The following is a 13,248-nucleotide window of genomic DNA, read 5'->3' as shown; positions in this document are numbered from 1 at the left end:
ACTTAAGTTTTAATTACTTTATCTTTTAATTGATCCTATTTGTGTTTAATCAAGAATAATCAATGATCATTCGGAAATACATGTCACCTAAATTTTTATTATAGTTTCTTTTGATTATTTTTTTATTAATAAATATTGGTTGTGAATTTGTTAATTTTATTGATAGTGAACTTATCCCTCTCTCAATTTATCTTTCATCACAAAGTTAGCCTTATATTTTGAATGTTTTTTTAGTTTGTGATTAGTTAGTTTTGATTTCTATTATGTTAATTAGAGGCAATGTTTTTTTTTTTTCCTTCATTTCCTCCAGTTACATTTCTTACTTGTAATTTCACTTTGTGAAATTATATGGATATCTTTGCTATTATGCACAGAGGACCGCGCCTAATATAACTATGCTGCATGATTTAAATAGGAAAGTGTGTTATTCTGAATCATGTATTGGGATTGAGTGGTGAACAAACAGTGGAATGTTTAATGCTACACCATAGTTATTTTTACGGCAATTTTTATGGCTTTTACAGGTTAATGTTTTATTTGCCACAAAAGTTGTCGTTTGAGATAAGTTTTACTGGTCATTACTTTATTGTCAGTTTGTCACTGTATAATTATTGTTAAAAGCAAGTTTTATTATAATGTTAGATAATAAGTCAAGGTAATTTTAGTTGATGGAAAGGAAGGATAGCAACTTCATAAGTAGGGATGTGTTTGTTTTAATGGGGAGAAATTTTATATTTTATTCAATCAGACTCACATTTTTTTATCTTCTATTTTATTTTTATTTCTCTCATCTAAATTAAATACACCTTTAAGTTTGCTTTAAGAACAGAAATAAATATTATAACTAGAGATAGTAAAAGGTGTAGGACTTAAGTGGGGTGTCCATAATACTTGCCTTCATATCCATATCTAAAAGTAAAAAAAATACTCACATCCAAATTTATATCTGGGTATTTGCTATATTTAATACTTGTACCCTATTAGGAGTCTAATTTGATAAGTCTAAGTAGTAAAAAAAATGTTTGGTTGAGTAAAGAGACAAAGTAATGAAGGACAATTTAGCTAGATAACAAAAAATTATTATAAGCAATTAAGAAGTACTAGTGGTGGTACTATTAGAAGACGCCTCTTAAGAAAAGAGCATAAGAATCAAGATTTTTCATACAAACACAATAAAGAATATAAGAATCATTTATATTTGTGGGTAGGAAGATAGCGAACTGTTAAATAAAGTTCTCTAATTCCTTTCCATGACATTTAGCGAAACAAAAAGAAAAAAGGTTCATCAAAGTTATCTAATTTCATCATTAAAAGCTCACCCAACTGATAATCAAAATAGGATAGCCTTAGTAGGCTAGGTAGGATATGTTTTAGTGATTAGTGACGTAGCTTCCACTAGTGTGAGAACAACAAAATCTTGAATTCCAGTTAATAATTGGATTAGCCCATGAAAAATTAAAGAAGTAGAGTAGACTACACGGCGTATCTCGCTTTAGTAAGAGTAGCAAATAATTGGTCCCCTAGCCATTCGTTAATATACATGAATGATTATACACTCAATATCGATTATGTCATGCCTCGTCCTTAACATAGGGTACTTCTCCATTTCGATTGTGTCATGCTCAAAATTAGAATGAACTACACAAAATAGGAAATATTTAATGAGATTGACATTACTGACCATTAAAAGAAAGAGAAAAAATGGTTTCTGATCATAAATGAATATTTAAATGAAGCATCAACGTCAAACCATCAATTCCATTCAAATTCAAATTCCTCAAGTTTTTTTTATGGATATCATAAATTCCTCAAGTTATTACAATGAAAAGAGTTAATAACGATCGGTTAGTTCAACACTAATGTTCAAATACATAATAATGTAATACAGAAGAGATCGATATCATATACGAGTACTAACGAGAGAACAAAAATCTAGTGGTTACCATGAGTACATACTATGTGTAGCAAAAGTTGAATTCTTAGTATGGATAACAGATTTACATTATCAGTATGATAAGTTATATTAACACATAACGTTGTTAATATATAAAAAAAAACATATAGTATTGATATCTTAAATTATTAGTATAATACATAATATTATTAGTCTGAAACCTTGATATTTATTCTAATTAGAACATCTTGAAAGTTCGATTGTTTGATGAGTGGCTTATTTTTTTATATCGTTACTTAATTTTATTTTATTATTGGAGCTAATCTACATGTCATATTGCATTACATAAAATTAAATTTTGATTGTTTATATAACTTATGTGTATAAAAATAATTTATTTCCATTTAAGGGAAGATAATTTAAAAGTTGTTTAAAATTATACCATTAAAACAAAATATGAGTTACTTAACTATAACATAAGATAAAAAATTCTAAATGAATTACTTAAATTCTACCATTGAAAATGCCCTTAGTTCAATTTCTATCATGTGAAATATATACTCATGGAAGCAAAGTTGGTGATTTATTTAAGAGTATATGACATTAATTTTAAATAGAATATACAAATTAATAATTGGAGTTAAATACATTTCTTAAACTCAACTAAATACTCAATTCAATTTTAATTAATATTTTGAAGACTAATATTGGTTATTAATAATTCCGTGACCAATTTTGGTTATTAATAATTTTTTCAAAACTAAATTGGTATACGGATTATTATTTTTACAAACTAATTATAATCATTGAAAATGAAATAAATAATCTTATCTTTTTTTCTTTAGAAATTAAATTGATGAATAGGTATCCAATTAGATGTTTACTATTTAAAATCCAAGTGCTTACTTTTAATTAAATGTGGTAAAAAAAATAGCCATAGGTTACAAATACAAAACAAAAAAAAAATGTTTGTGATAGAAATATATACACAGAAACCAAATAGTAAAGATCCTATGAAAAGCACATTAATTTCAACTTATCCTTTATAGGATACATAATGTTGACCATAATTATTAGTTCGGATACCAACATAACACAAGTGATTAGTAATTTGAATCCTTTAAATATATGACAAGAATTCGATTCTTGATTATTTATGAAACAATGATATTTCAATTTGTTTCACGTATTTAATACCTATATTCCTTGGATACTCGCTGACACATGTATTGCCGTATGTATTAATGAAATATTCAAGTTTTTAAAGTATTTTATGAAAGTTTAATACGTATTGTATCTTATATATTTTAAAATAATCATATCATCATATATCAGATATATGTATAGTATTAGACACACGTGTTGTATTTGTACTGATTATGTGAATAAAATAGCATTTGTGAGGAGAGAAATGATCTCTTAATTGGTACTATATTCAATGAGAGATTAATCTTATAATTTTTTACGGTAGAAATACCTTGGTAAAAGAAAAAAAAAATTAACCATGCATTATCCCGACATGTGGTGATGACCCCAAACCAAACCAGAAGGGCTTCTTCTAATTGTTCCTCTTCTATAGATGCCAAATGGCTCTCAATGCACTTTCATTGAGTCTTGGCCAAAGTGACCTATACATTCCAAATACATAACACCCTCATCCTTCCAAGTTTGGTCCACCAACACAATCAATGCAAGGCTGCAACTGCAGTAAGAGGCACGATACTACAACACACATCAAAAAACAGCCCCCCCCCCCCACTACAGTTTTTTTCTCTTCACCAACCAATCCCTCTCTAATATAGCCACTGTGCCCTCTTCATTTTCTTACCCGAACAAGAACCTGCACGCTCCCATCACACTCCACCGCCCCAAGTGCTTGTCCCACAAAATTAGGGGTAGCTTAGTTCCCCCTCGACCCAAAAAAAACCCAGGCCCACATCGGGTTCCATTAAAGTACAAAACTCATTCTGGCAGGGCCCATTGGGTAGGGTAGGGTACAAAACTCAATAACGTTAGTCACTGCCAACCCTAGAGCGCGTAGAGGTGAAAAAGTGAAGTGGCAGAGATGAGATGAGAGAACCCTCGAGTTTTACGCGGGGTGCTGGGTGTAGAGGCTCAGCCTTTCATCGTACTTTTCGTCATCTCAATATCTCAATGTCGATCAATCATCTTCCCTGCACCCTCTACAACGTACTACTACTTACTTTTCTTCCACCAACTCGTACCAACACATTTGCATTTAATTACTGTGTATTATATGCTCTTGTAAAATCCTGCTGTAACCAAATATTTTATTCCTCGTTTGACTCAAGGTAAAAGTAGTAAAATAATAAAAGACGGATAAAATGAAACAAAAAGATCTATATTTTAATTTTGTATCATTTAGTAAAAAAATAAAACAAATCACAAGATTCATTCAAGAAAAAACTCAATAATAGTTGGTTTGAGTGATATTAAATTCATCAAATGATTATCTCATCCGATAATAAGAATGATCAATATTAACTACTAAATTAAAGTAAAAATTCAAATTAAAATATTTTAAAGTAAAATTGTAAAGTTTTTAAAAGATTTACTAACCTGAAAAATCAAATATTTTAAATATTGTATTTATGTATTTTATCAGAAAAAAAATTATGTTAAAAATATCACCACAATAATTATTGTTATCATCATCATTATCGTTGTCACTAATATAATCTCTGTCATGACTAATGTCATGTTGACGACAACAATGATAATTAGGACGATTTCATTCTTATTATCACATAAGTTAATATTTAATAAAATGAGTATTTAACTATGATTTTAATTGTAAAAAATTACCATTGTTTCAACTTGTTTTTTTTATATATAGTTTTCAATTTAATTTAAAAGCACTCCTTCGATGCACAAAAAGATGTATTAGTTTTAACATTAATATTACTTAGTGTTACATTTTTAATTTTTTTCTTGAGTTATTAATTATTTTTGAAATTTTCTTTTGTATTAATTTTTCTTTAAATATCAAATTTAATTACTTAATGTTTTATATTATAAAATCATTGATCGATATAAGTGATAAAACTTCATCTCTTTATTAAGTTCTCAACTTTGGATCTTGTTGATGAAAATATGTGGTTGGAATTTTATTTTTTTTAAAAGGTGATTAGACATATTTTTGTATGGAAATTAATCCATGGAAAATTAATAAATATTTTGTATCCAACAACATAATAAAAAAATAATATTACACCTCATTTATTACTTTTAAATTTCGAATTAAAGAGGGAAAATGGAAAGAAAATACTGTACTGTTTTCGTATATATGCATTAGTTTCCGTTGTGTCTGTTCATCACCGTCCACGTGTCAGATATGATTTTGAGGAGAACAGGAACACGTGGCGCGTAATTGTGGTAGGTTTGGAGAGTTGCCAAAAGGAACTAGACTGGTCTTTGTCTCGCACCAGAGGCTATCCACTACCGCCTAGTGGGTCTTCCAACGACCTAAAACAGTAAAACCCAGTTAAAGAATCTTGGACCCACCTCTTTCTGCATTCATTCCTATTCTTCAGACCATTCTTGACTCATTTGTAGAGAAAAAATAAAATCAAATCAAGTAAGTAAAATTACATTTACATTTTTATACTTTATTTTAATTTAAAACTTTAATTTTTTTTTTCACACTACCGAACTGTATCTAAAGGATTAAAAAAATAATTTAAACATTTTTTTTCTTTGAGTTAGAGTATCGAATGGGTGTATCCGTGTATGTATCAATTTGAGAAGAGACTATTCTTTAAGTATAATTAAGTGTTGACTATAAAATTATATATTAGTAATGTTCCATTTGATGTTCAATAAAAAAATTAATTTTTGACTATAATTTGGGACATATAATTATTGAACTGATATCACTTTGTTTAAGGACTAAATTTGCCAATTTAATGTTCAATAAAAATAATTAAAGAAAATATAAATACAAAAAACTTATTTTTAAGAAATTAATAATTAATGTTTGTTTTTTCTCATTTTATTCTTAACACCATATTCCATAACACGAGCTATTTTTTTCTCTAGATTACTCTACAAAAGCCCGCGAGTTCAGAAAAAAAGTTATCTTCAAAAGGAAAAGGGAAAGGAAAAGAACACTATTGCTTCTTACATTTTCCGTGTGGGTTTCTGCGTTTTTTTTTTTCCTTTTAGAATGTCTATTTCAAAATGTAAAATACATTTCAGAATATTTCAGAATGCACTTTCTTTTTTCCAAAATAATAATTTTGGAAGGATAAAACATTTTGAAAAGACCGCAGGAGGGAGTGCAGGAAGCATTAGCCGAAAAAGAAACACATTGAAAACTTTCCGATTTTGCCCTTCGATTAAAATTGAAAAAACAGCATCCCTCCACCCATCCCCTTCCTCCTCTCCTTCACCCCTCGGTTGTTCATTTTTTGTTGGTGGTTTTTTCTCAATATTTCATTATTGTCATGGTCATCGTCGTCGTTGTCGCTGTGAGTACCTTTCTCCCCATTTTATACTTTTATTCATTGCACATATCACCAATAATAATCTTCTCATCTTTAGTCAATTAACCAACATATGAATGTCCAACTAATGACTTAGCCAATACATGATTATGACTCTCATATATTAACTTCACCATCCTTCCTTCACCTCACAACACTGGTTTCGCTCATAACTTAAAGGGACACCCACATCAGTAACTGTTCGTACTAAATCTTTCCTGTATGTCCTATATTTTCTACTCCTTTCATAACCAATTAAAACATATGAGGTCTTTGCTACAAAAAAATATAAAAAATATATGCTACAAATTACTTATAAATTATCAATTTTTTTTACAAATTATTTTGTGATTAATTACTAAATAATTATTTGCTAATATTTTTGTAGTTAATTGTAATTCATAATATTAATCATATTTTGATGTAAGGATTAAAAGAGAATTAAAATATAAACTATAACATTAAATAGACCACTTTCAAATTGTAAGCACTAAAAGCTAATTAAAAAAACATATTATAAAAGATATAACTAAGTTTATAAAAAAAATTAAAATATTTTTTTTTAATTTTTTTTAGGTTATACGGAATGTTTCTCAGCTGGAAAGAAAAAATGAAGCTTCATTGATGAAGAAAAAATAAAACAAAGACAGGAAAAAGAACTTAACAGGGTATTATTGGAAATTAATTAAAATTGTTGGGTGTAGAAAAAAAAAAGCCATGGTGCAGGAAGAAAAGCCCCCACCGCCAAGTTAGTCAAGATGAATTTTAGTACCCATTGGACTTATAAATATTTGAAAGGATAATTTTTGTTCAACACCAAAATAGCCCAATATTAAAATTCCCTTGTTTGCGTGACCCATAATACCATATCCCAAGCAAGAACCCGTTTTGGGTTCATAATACACATTATGCATTATTTCATTTTTTTTTAAATTGTAAAAATTATATAAAATTAAGGTTTAATCAATATTTTAGTCATGTAAAACACATGACATGCCTTTTTCTTTTAAATGGTTTACAAAATGTTGATGTCAGGATCCTAAGATAGGAAAAATGATGCACATTCAATTCTTAAAGGTGGCAGTCTCCATGAGTATTGAGATGCAAATGATATTCAATTTTTTTGTTTTTACTTTTGTTACTTATAAGTTTCCTTGCTATTTAAAGAAAAGATGTAGAGAAATGGAAGGCATGGAAGAAGAAAGGTTACGAAGATCATAGGGAGATAATTATAGGGGAATTTCTAAGCTAGGTGAAGTCATTGAAAGTGGAAAAGGGATTTGTCACTTCAGCCTAATGAGTTATATAGATGTAAGTATGTTATTGACTTATGTTGGAGTACAAGTGTGAGGTAATGTTTCACATCGTAATGGAAAAGTTGAACACCATATAAGTGAAGACAAGACTTATAAACTCTAGCCTTAAGGTTTTAGGTTAAAGTGTGGTGTCAGGTTCACTTATGTGCTTGCTTATGGTCCATTGGTGTAAAATCTTCCCAATGTTTAACCCCCTTGGATTGCACAACAATTGGTATTAAAGTTAATTGTTCGACTTGGTGATCTGCTCAAACGAGTAAGAAAATGATGGTGGATCCTTGGCCCAGGGCTTCCGCTTGAGGGGAAGACTACAATGTGGATGAGACTCGCATTGGAGGGGGAGATTGTTGGAGTACATGTGTAAAGTGAAGTCCCGCATTGAGTAAAAATTAAAAAGTTGAGTACAATATAAGTGAGGAGAAGATTCATAAACCTGAGCCTTAAAGTTTTGGGTTAAAGTGTGATGTTAAATTCATTTATGTGGTTGTTCATGGCTCATTGGTGTCAATCTCTCTAATGTTTACCCTCTCAAATTACCCTACAGGTCTCGTAAGTGTTGTGGTTGTGCAAGTATTTTGAGCATATGAGCTCTAACGACGTGCAAGTATTTTGAGCATATGAGCTCTAACGACCACCATGGAATACTTGTGGTTGAAAATGACTTTCCCTCGAGGGAGAGACTCACTCTTGAAGGGGAGATTATTGGAGTACAAGTGTGAGGTGAAGTCCCACAAAACCTGAACCTTGAGTTTTCTTTCATGGAAGTGTGTATGGAGGATTTGCGTTTCCATCCTCATGTATGAAAGAAGAAGAAACAAAAAGACTTTATTTTTTTTAATTGTTTTCCAAGAAATTATTATGTGACTATTATTTTTTAATAAGTTAATAAAATGTGATTGTTGCATGCCAGGTGAAGATTGTTGAAGACCATATACACACGCTCTTCAACTAAGAGTGTCTGCCTATGTTTCACAATTTGATTCATTTAAAGCTCAACTTTGAGAGCTACTTTAAGTGGGATTTTGTATTTGGAATGCTCAAGCATTGTCCCAAACTTCAAAATTTTCTACTTCATCGTATGCATGAATCGTCCCTTCCGAGATTTGGTATTGTCCATAGTTTGTTCCTGAATATATTTATTCATAGCTTAGAAAGTGCACTATTCTGAACTATAAAATGGTGGGATTAGGTTATACGCCTAGGTGAATCACACAACACCTAAAGACATGATTATCAATGTTGCTGCCTGCTTTCGGCTTCTACTCTCTATAAATTGTTTTGTAAATACACTTGTATGCTTAACTATTCAGAAAATAATGAAGTCGCATTTGATTGCCTAGATATTTGTATGGGTCTCTTGTTAATGTTGAAATAATAGATGAATGAAGTTTAAATTCTTTAAAGGTGAGATGAATGAATAAAAACTACTCAATCATATGTATGAAGTTTTAAAGTTCAAAGACTAAATAAATAAGATTTTAGTGTGTTCATATCACTACAAAAGAATAATTTATGTTTATAATTATAAGTATGTGTAAAAAATATAAAATAGATATACAAAAAAAATTAAAATATGTTATCACTCAAAAAATTGTTAGCCAAATTTTGTAAGCCGATTGCATAAAGCTGGTCGCTGAAGTTGTTGCCGAAATATAATTTAGTCCTGAGCTTTTTCCAAAACTTTTTATGATTTATTTTGTCATGATAATCATCAATCTACCTCTTCTTAATAACATGTACTATCAAATTGGTTTTAAAATTTTAGAGTCCCATCACGTGTTTTAATTTATTGACAGTGAAATATGTTTCCATTTTTTTTATTTGATTATGAACTTTTTTCAAAATATTATCAAATGGCTTTACTGGTTGATTCTAAATGGTAGTAGTATGAAGACTTAATAGAATTAAATACTCTTTGTGAGCTTGAGGTAGCCAACAAAATTTAATTTTCAGTTAATGACATATACACGAGTCTTGTTATGAATGAAATGGCATAAACATCTTTTCATAAAAAATATTTTTTTCTATATTTTTCTCTTTTCTCTTTTCTCTTTTCTTCCCTTTCTTCTTTGGTCTTGGAATGAGAAGAATTTACGGTTATGATCATTTCCTTAAAACATTGGTTCCTGTCATGAATTGAAGCTGATATAAGACGAATGAGAAATCTTTTAAGGCTGTCATGGAAGCTAATTTTGACTAATGTTTTTCATTGGAAATCCTTCACATTCTTGCTTTCCACTTGTTTGATATAGTGTACCAAATTTTGTGCTTTTATTAAGTTTCAAAAAGTTGATTGCAAATGAATAACATTTAGTTTCTAGGTGACTATCAATTGTACTGAATTGAAGAGCTTCTATATTTGGTAAATAATCCTATTAAGACAATTTATAGTTTTTATTTACCAAAAATAATAAAAATATGAACAGATGATCAAAAGTAAAGAAAAACAAAACTTCATGATACTCAAAGAATCAACCTTATTGATTTATGCATATAAAAAATGAAGTGCTCGAGTCAGTTTACAGTTTATTTGACTGTAGACTCTAAGTATCTTTGGTTAAAAATCTGTAACTTCATTCAGAATAGTTATAACTTTCCTGAAAACAACTGTAAAATTCACGCACGGTGTGTGACTGAGTAAATAAGAAGTAATTTGAGGTTGAGTGCATTAATTACAAATGGAACAAGCTATTCACAAATTCAGTAATGTTTCTATGAGAACTTCCACCCTCACCAACAACATTTGCAGCCAAAGTCTTCAACTGCATGGCGTTTCTCTTCATCTCTTCGCCTCTTTCACTGTCCATTACTTCCCTTGTACAACGCTTCAACACTTCTCGTCTCACAACATGTTTTTCATCAACTGAAGCTTTGATTCCCACCTTCCAAACATCTTCAATATGCTTGGCATTAGTGCTTTGGTCAGCCTCTTGTGGTATTGCAACCATTGGAACTCCCAAGCTCAAAGCTTCTAATGTAGAGTTCCAACCACAATGTGTTACAAAGCACCCTACGGCCTCATGTGCTAAAACTTTTAGCTGGGAGCACCATGACACTACCAAGCCTTTCTCTGACTTCTTTTCGAAGTTTTTAGGGAGTTTAGTCTCTTCAGAAGCTCTAACCACCCACAAGAAGTAACTTTCACTATCTCTTAAACCATAAGCTAGTTCTTCTATTTGCTCCTCACTAAGTATTGCCATACTCCCAAAAGAAACATAAATAACAGACTCTTTTATCTTATCATCTAACCATTTTATGCATTCTTCACTTGTGAATTGTGCAACACCATAGTCTTCATCATCTTGGGTTTGCTTGTCTAAAAACATGGATGGAATGGATGGTCCTATTGTCCTAAGTTTTGGCCAGATCTTCATCGTCCAATCAGCCACCTACAAGCAAAATAAGTAATGTCACATTCTAATACATTTATGATTAGTGATGTATATGTACATAATATAATTGATTTTCTTATTAACAACCAAGTTGCTTACTTTATCCTCTGAATCTCAAAAGTCAAATTATAAATCTTATAAGAAAAATAAACTAAAAATAAAAAGAATTTAATTTCTATGTATTGTGAGTAGATATTTTTTACATGAATAATTAATCAGAAATTATGGTAAGTATTAAAAAAGTTATTGTAGAATTCAACTTGCCATACATTTGCTAATTGGATAATAAGGTAAAAAATTTTTATAACACACTAGACCAACTATTTATTCAAATAAAAAAAGTAATAAAATTAGGACATGTGTGTGTGTTAGTGTCAAAAGACTTGAGCTACTTACCTCTTTCTCCAGCTCGTAGAAGGAATTACAGAGGATCCAATCAGCTTTGTCAATGTTAGAAAACTGACCTACTAAGAAATCAAGAAAAACAGGATGCTCAACATAGTTAAAAAAGAAAGAAGGCATGTCCCCAAGTTGAAGTTGGGGCAGAGCAGGAAGAGAAATCTCTTCCTCTTTGAGGGGAGCTTGCAACTTTCCCAAGTGGACATGATAGTATATACTATTCACAGCCATATTTTGAGTGAGAAAAACAACCCCAACAATCCCAAAACTCCTTGCAACTTCCAGAGCCCAAGGCATGAATGAATCATAAACAAGACAATCAATAGGGTGCCCTGATGATCCATTAAGCTTCTCAAGAAGCTCAACAAGAGTCTTTGGCCCAACTTGCCAAAATTGATCCAAATAGACCCTTAAGCTCTTTGCTTCTCCAATCCTGCCACTGTCAAAACCATCTGAAATGGTCTCAAGTGAAATGCCAGGTGGCAGTTTCTTCATGTTCTTGCAATGGAAAACGGTGCTGACAAATGTTACTCTCACACCTTCATGTTGAAGAAGCTTGGAGAATTGAAGCATGGGGTTGGTGTGACCTTGAGCTGGATATGCTAGGACCAAACAATGGACTCTTTTGGCTTTGCTTTTCTTCTCCATTTGGTTGATGTGCCACTCTCTGCAAGTGCGGGTGGAGGGATACAACTTGTACAAGTTTAGGCATGTAGTCTTTGATTAAAGAACTTTGGTTTAATTTGTAGGCTTCTAAATTTTATATATGGTTGTTGGAACTCATGAGTAGGTATACCGAATCCTCCATCTCCCCATATATGGAGAAAATAGAATTCTATTGTTAATACAACGGTTTTTATTTTATCTTAGCCAAAATGATTTATGTTTTTTTATCTTTTATGTTAAAAATTATGTGCTATTAATCAAAAATTCAATATTCAACTATTTCGTCTGCAAAATAATTTAATTGAGTTTCTAAGTTTTTTTTATTTAAAAATACTACTAAAGATAATATTGATAATACAAAAAAGAGAGAAAAATATTTCAAACCTACTTAATCCCTAATCTCTTTTATTTACTAAAAAGATTATGTTCAACAAGTTATTTTAGTTAATAATTTTTTTTTATTGACCGAAAAGTTTGTTTAACTGTTTGATAAATGAGATTTTTGAAGTAATTTTAACATTTTTTTAATAATTTATAATATTTTTTAAAATGTTTCTTGAAATAGTATTTTTTAAAATATTACCTTCTAATTTTTTATATTTTATTCTTTTTATTCTTAAAATATTTATTTAATTTTCTTATTATCCTTTTTAAATATGTTATTTATATGATTTTATATTTTCCAACTAATTTAACAATTAGTTTTACCAAACATTTATTTTTAATAAATTAACGTAAAAGCTTTCAATTATTTACTAATTTCTTAACTTCTAACTAAATTTTCAATTAATTTTGACAAAGATAATGCAGTTCCTACTTTTGTTGTTTGACATCTTTTCCGTTCAAACTCGTGATTTATGATTTATGACTACTTCATCATTATTTGTGTTGTTTATTTAGTTTGCTTTATTGACTTGATAAGATTTTGGCGGTTGGTGATTGTTTACTTCAAGTAATTTCTTTAGTTCTTGTAGCACCTCACTTCTAATTAAATACTTATTTAACTAATTACTTAGTCATATAAATATAAAATATTATCTTATTTTATTCATGCATTTAATGAGAATGTGTATGCT

General features: G+C 29.9%; 1 protein-coding gene across 1 annotated transcript; it reads right to left on the bottom strand.

The window, feature by feature from the left end:
- Positions 1 to 10,345: 10,345 nt before the first annotated feature.
- Positions 10,346 to 12,263, bottom strand: LOC114375322 (UDP-glycosyltransferase 74G1-like). The gene is made up of 2 exons (XM_028333094.1): positions 11,504 to 12,263; positions 10,346 to 11,104 (listed from the first exon to the last, which is right to left on the bottom strand). Exons 1-2 carry the CDS (start codon positions 12,152 to 12,154, stop codon positions 10,388 to 10,390), a joined length of 1,368 nt encoding a protein of 455 aa, XP_028188895.1. The 5' UTR covers positions 12,155 to 12,263; the 3' UTR covers positions 10,346 to 10,387.
- Positions 12,264 to 13,248: the final 985 nt, after the last annotated feature.

This window comes from Glycine soja, chromosome 11 (genome assembly GCF_004193775.1).
Source record: "Glycine soja cultivar W05 chromosome 11, ASM419377v2, whole genome shotgun sequence".
NCBI classification, from domain to species: Eukaryota; Viridiplantae; Streptophyta; class Magnoliopsida; order Fabales; family Fabaceae; genus Glycine; species Glycine soja.
This window is presented reverse-complemented; position numbering and strand designations above follow the sequence as displayed.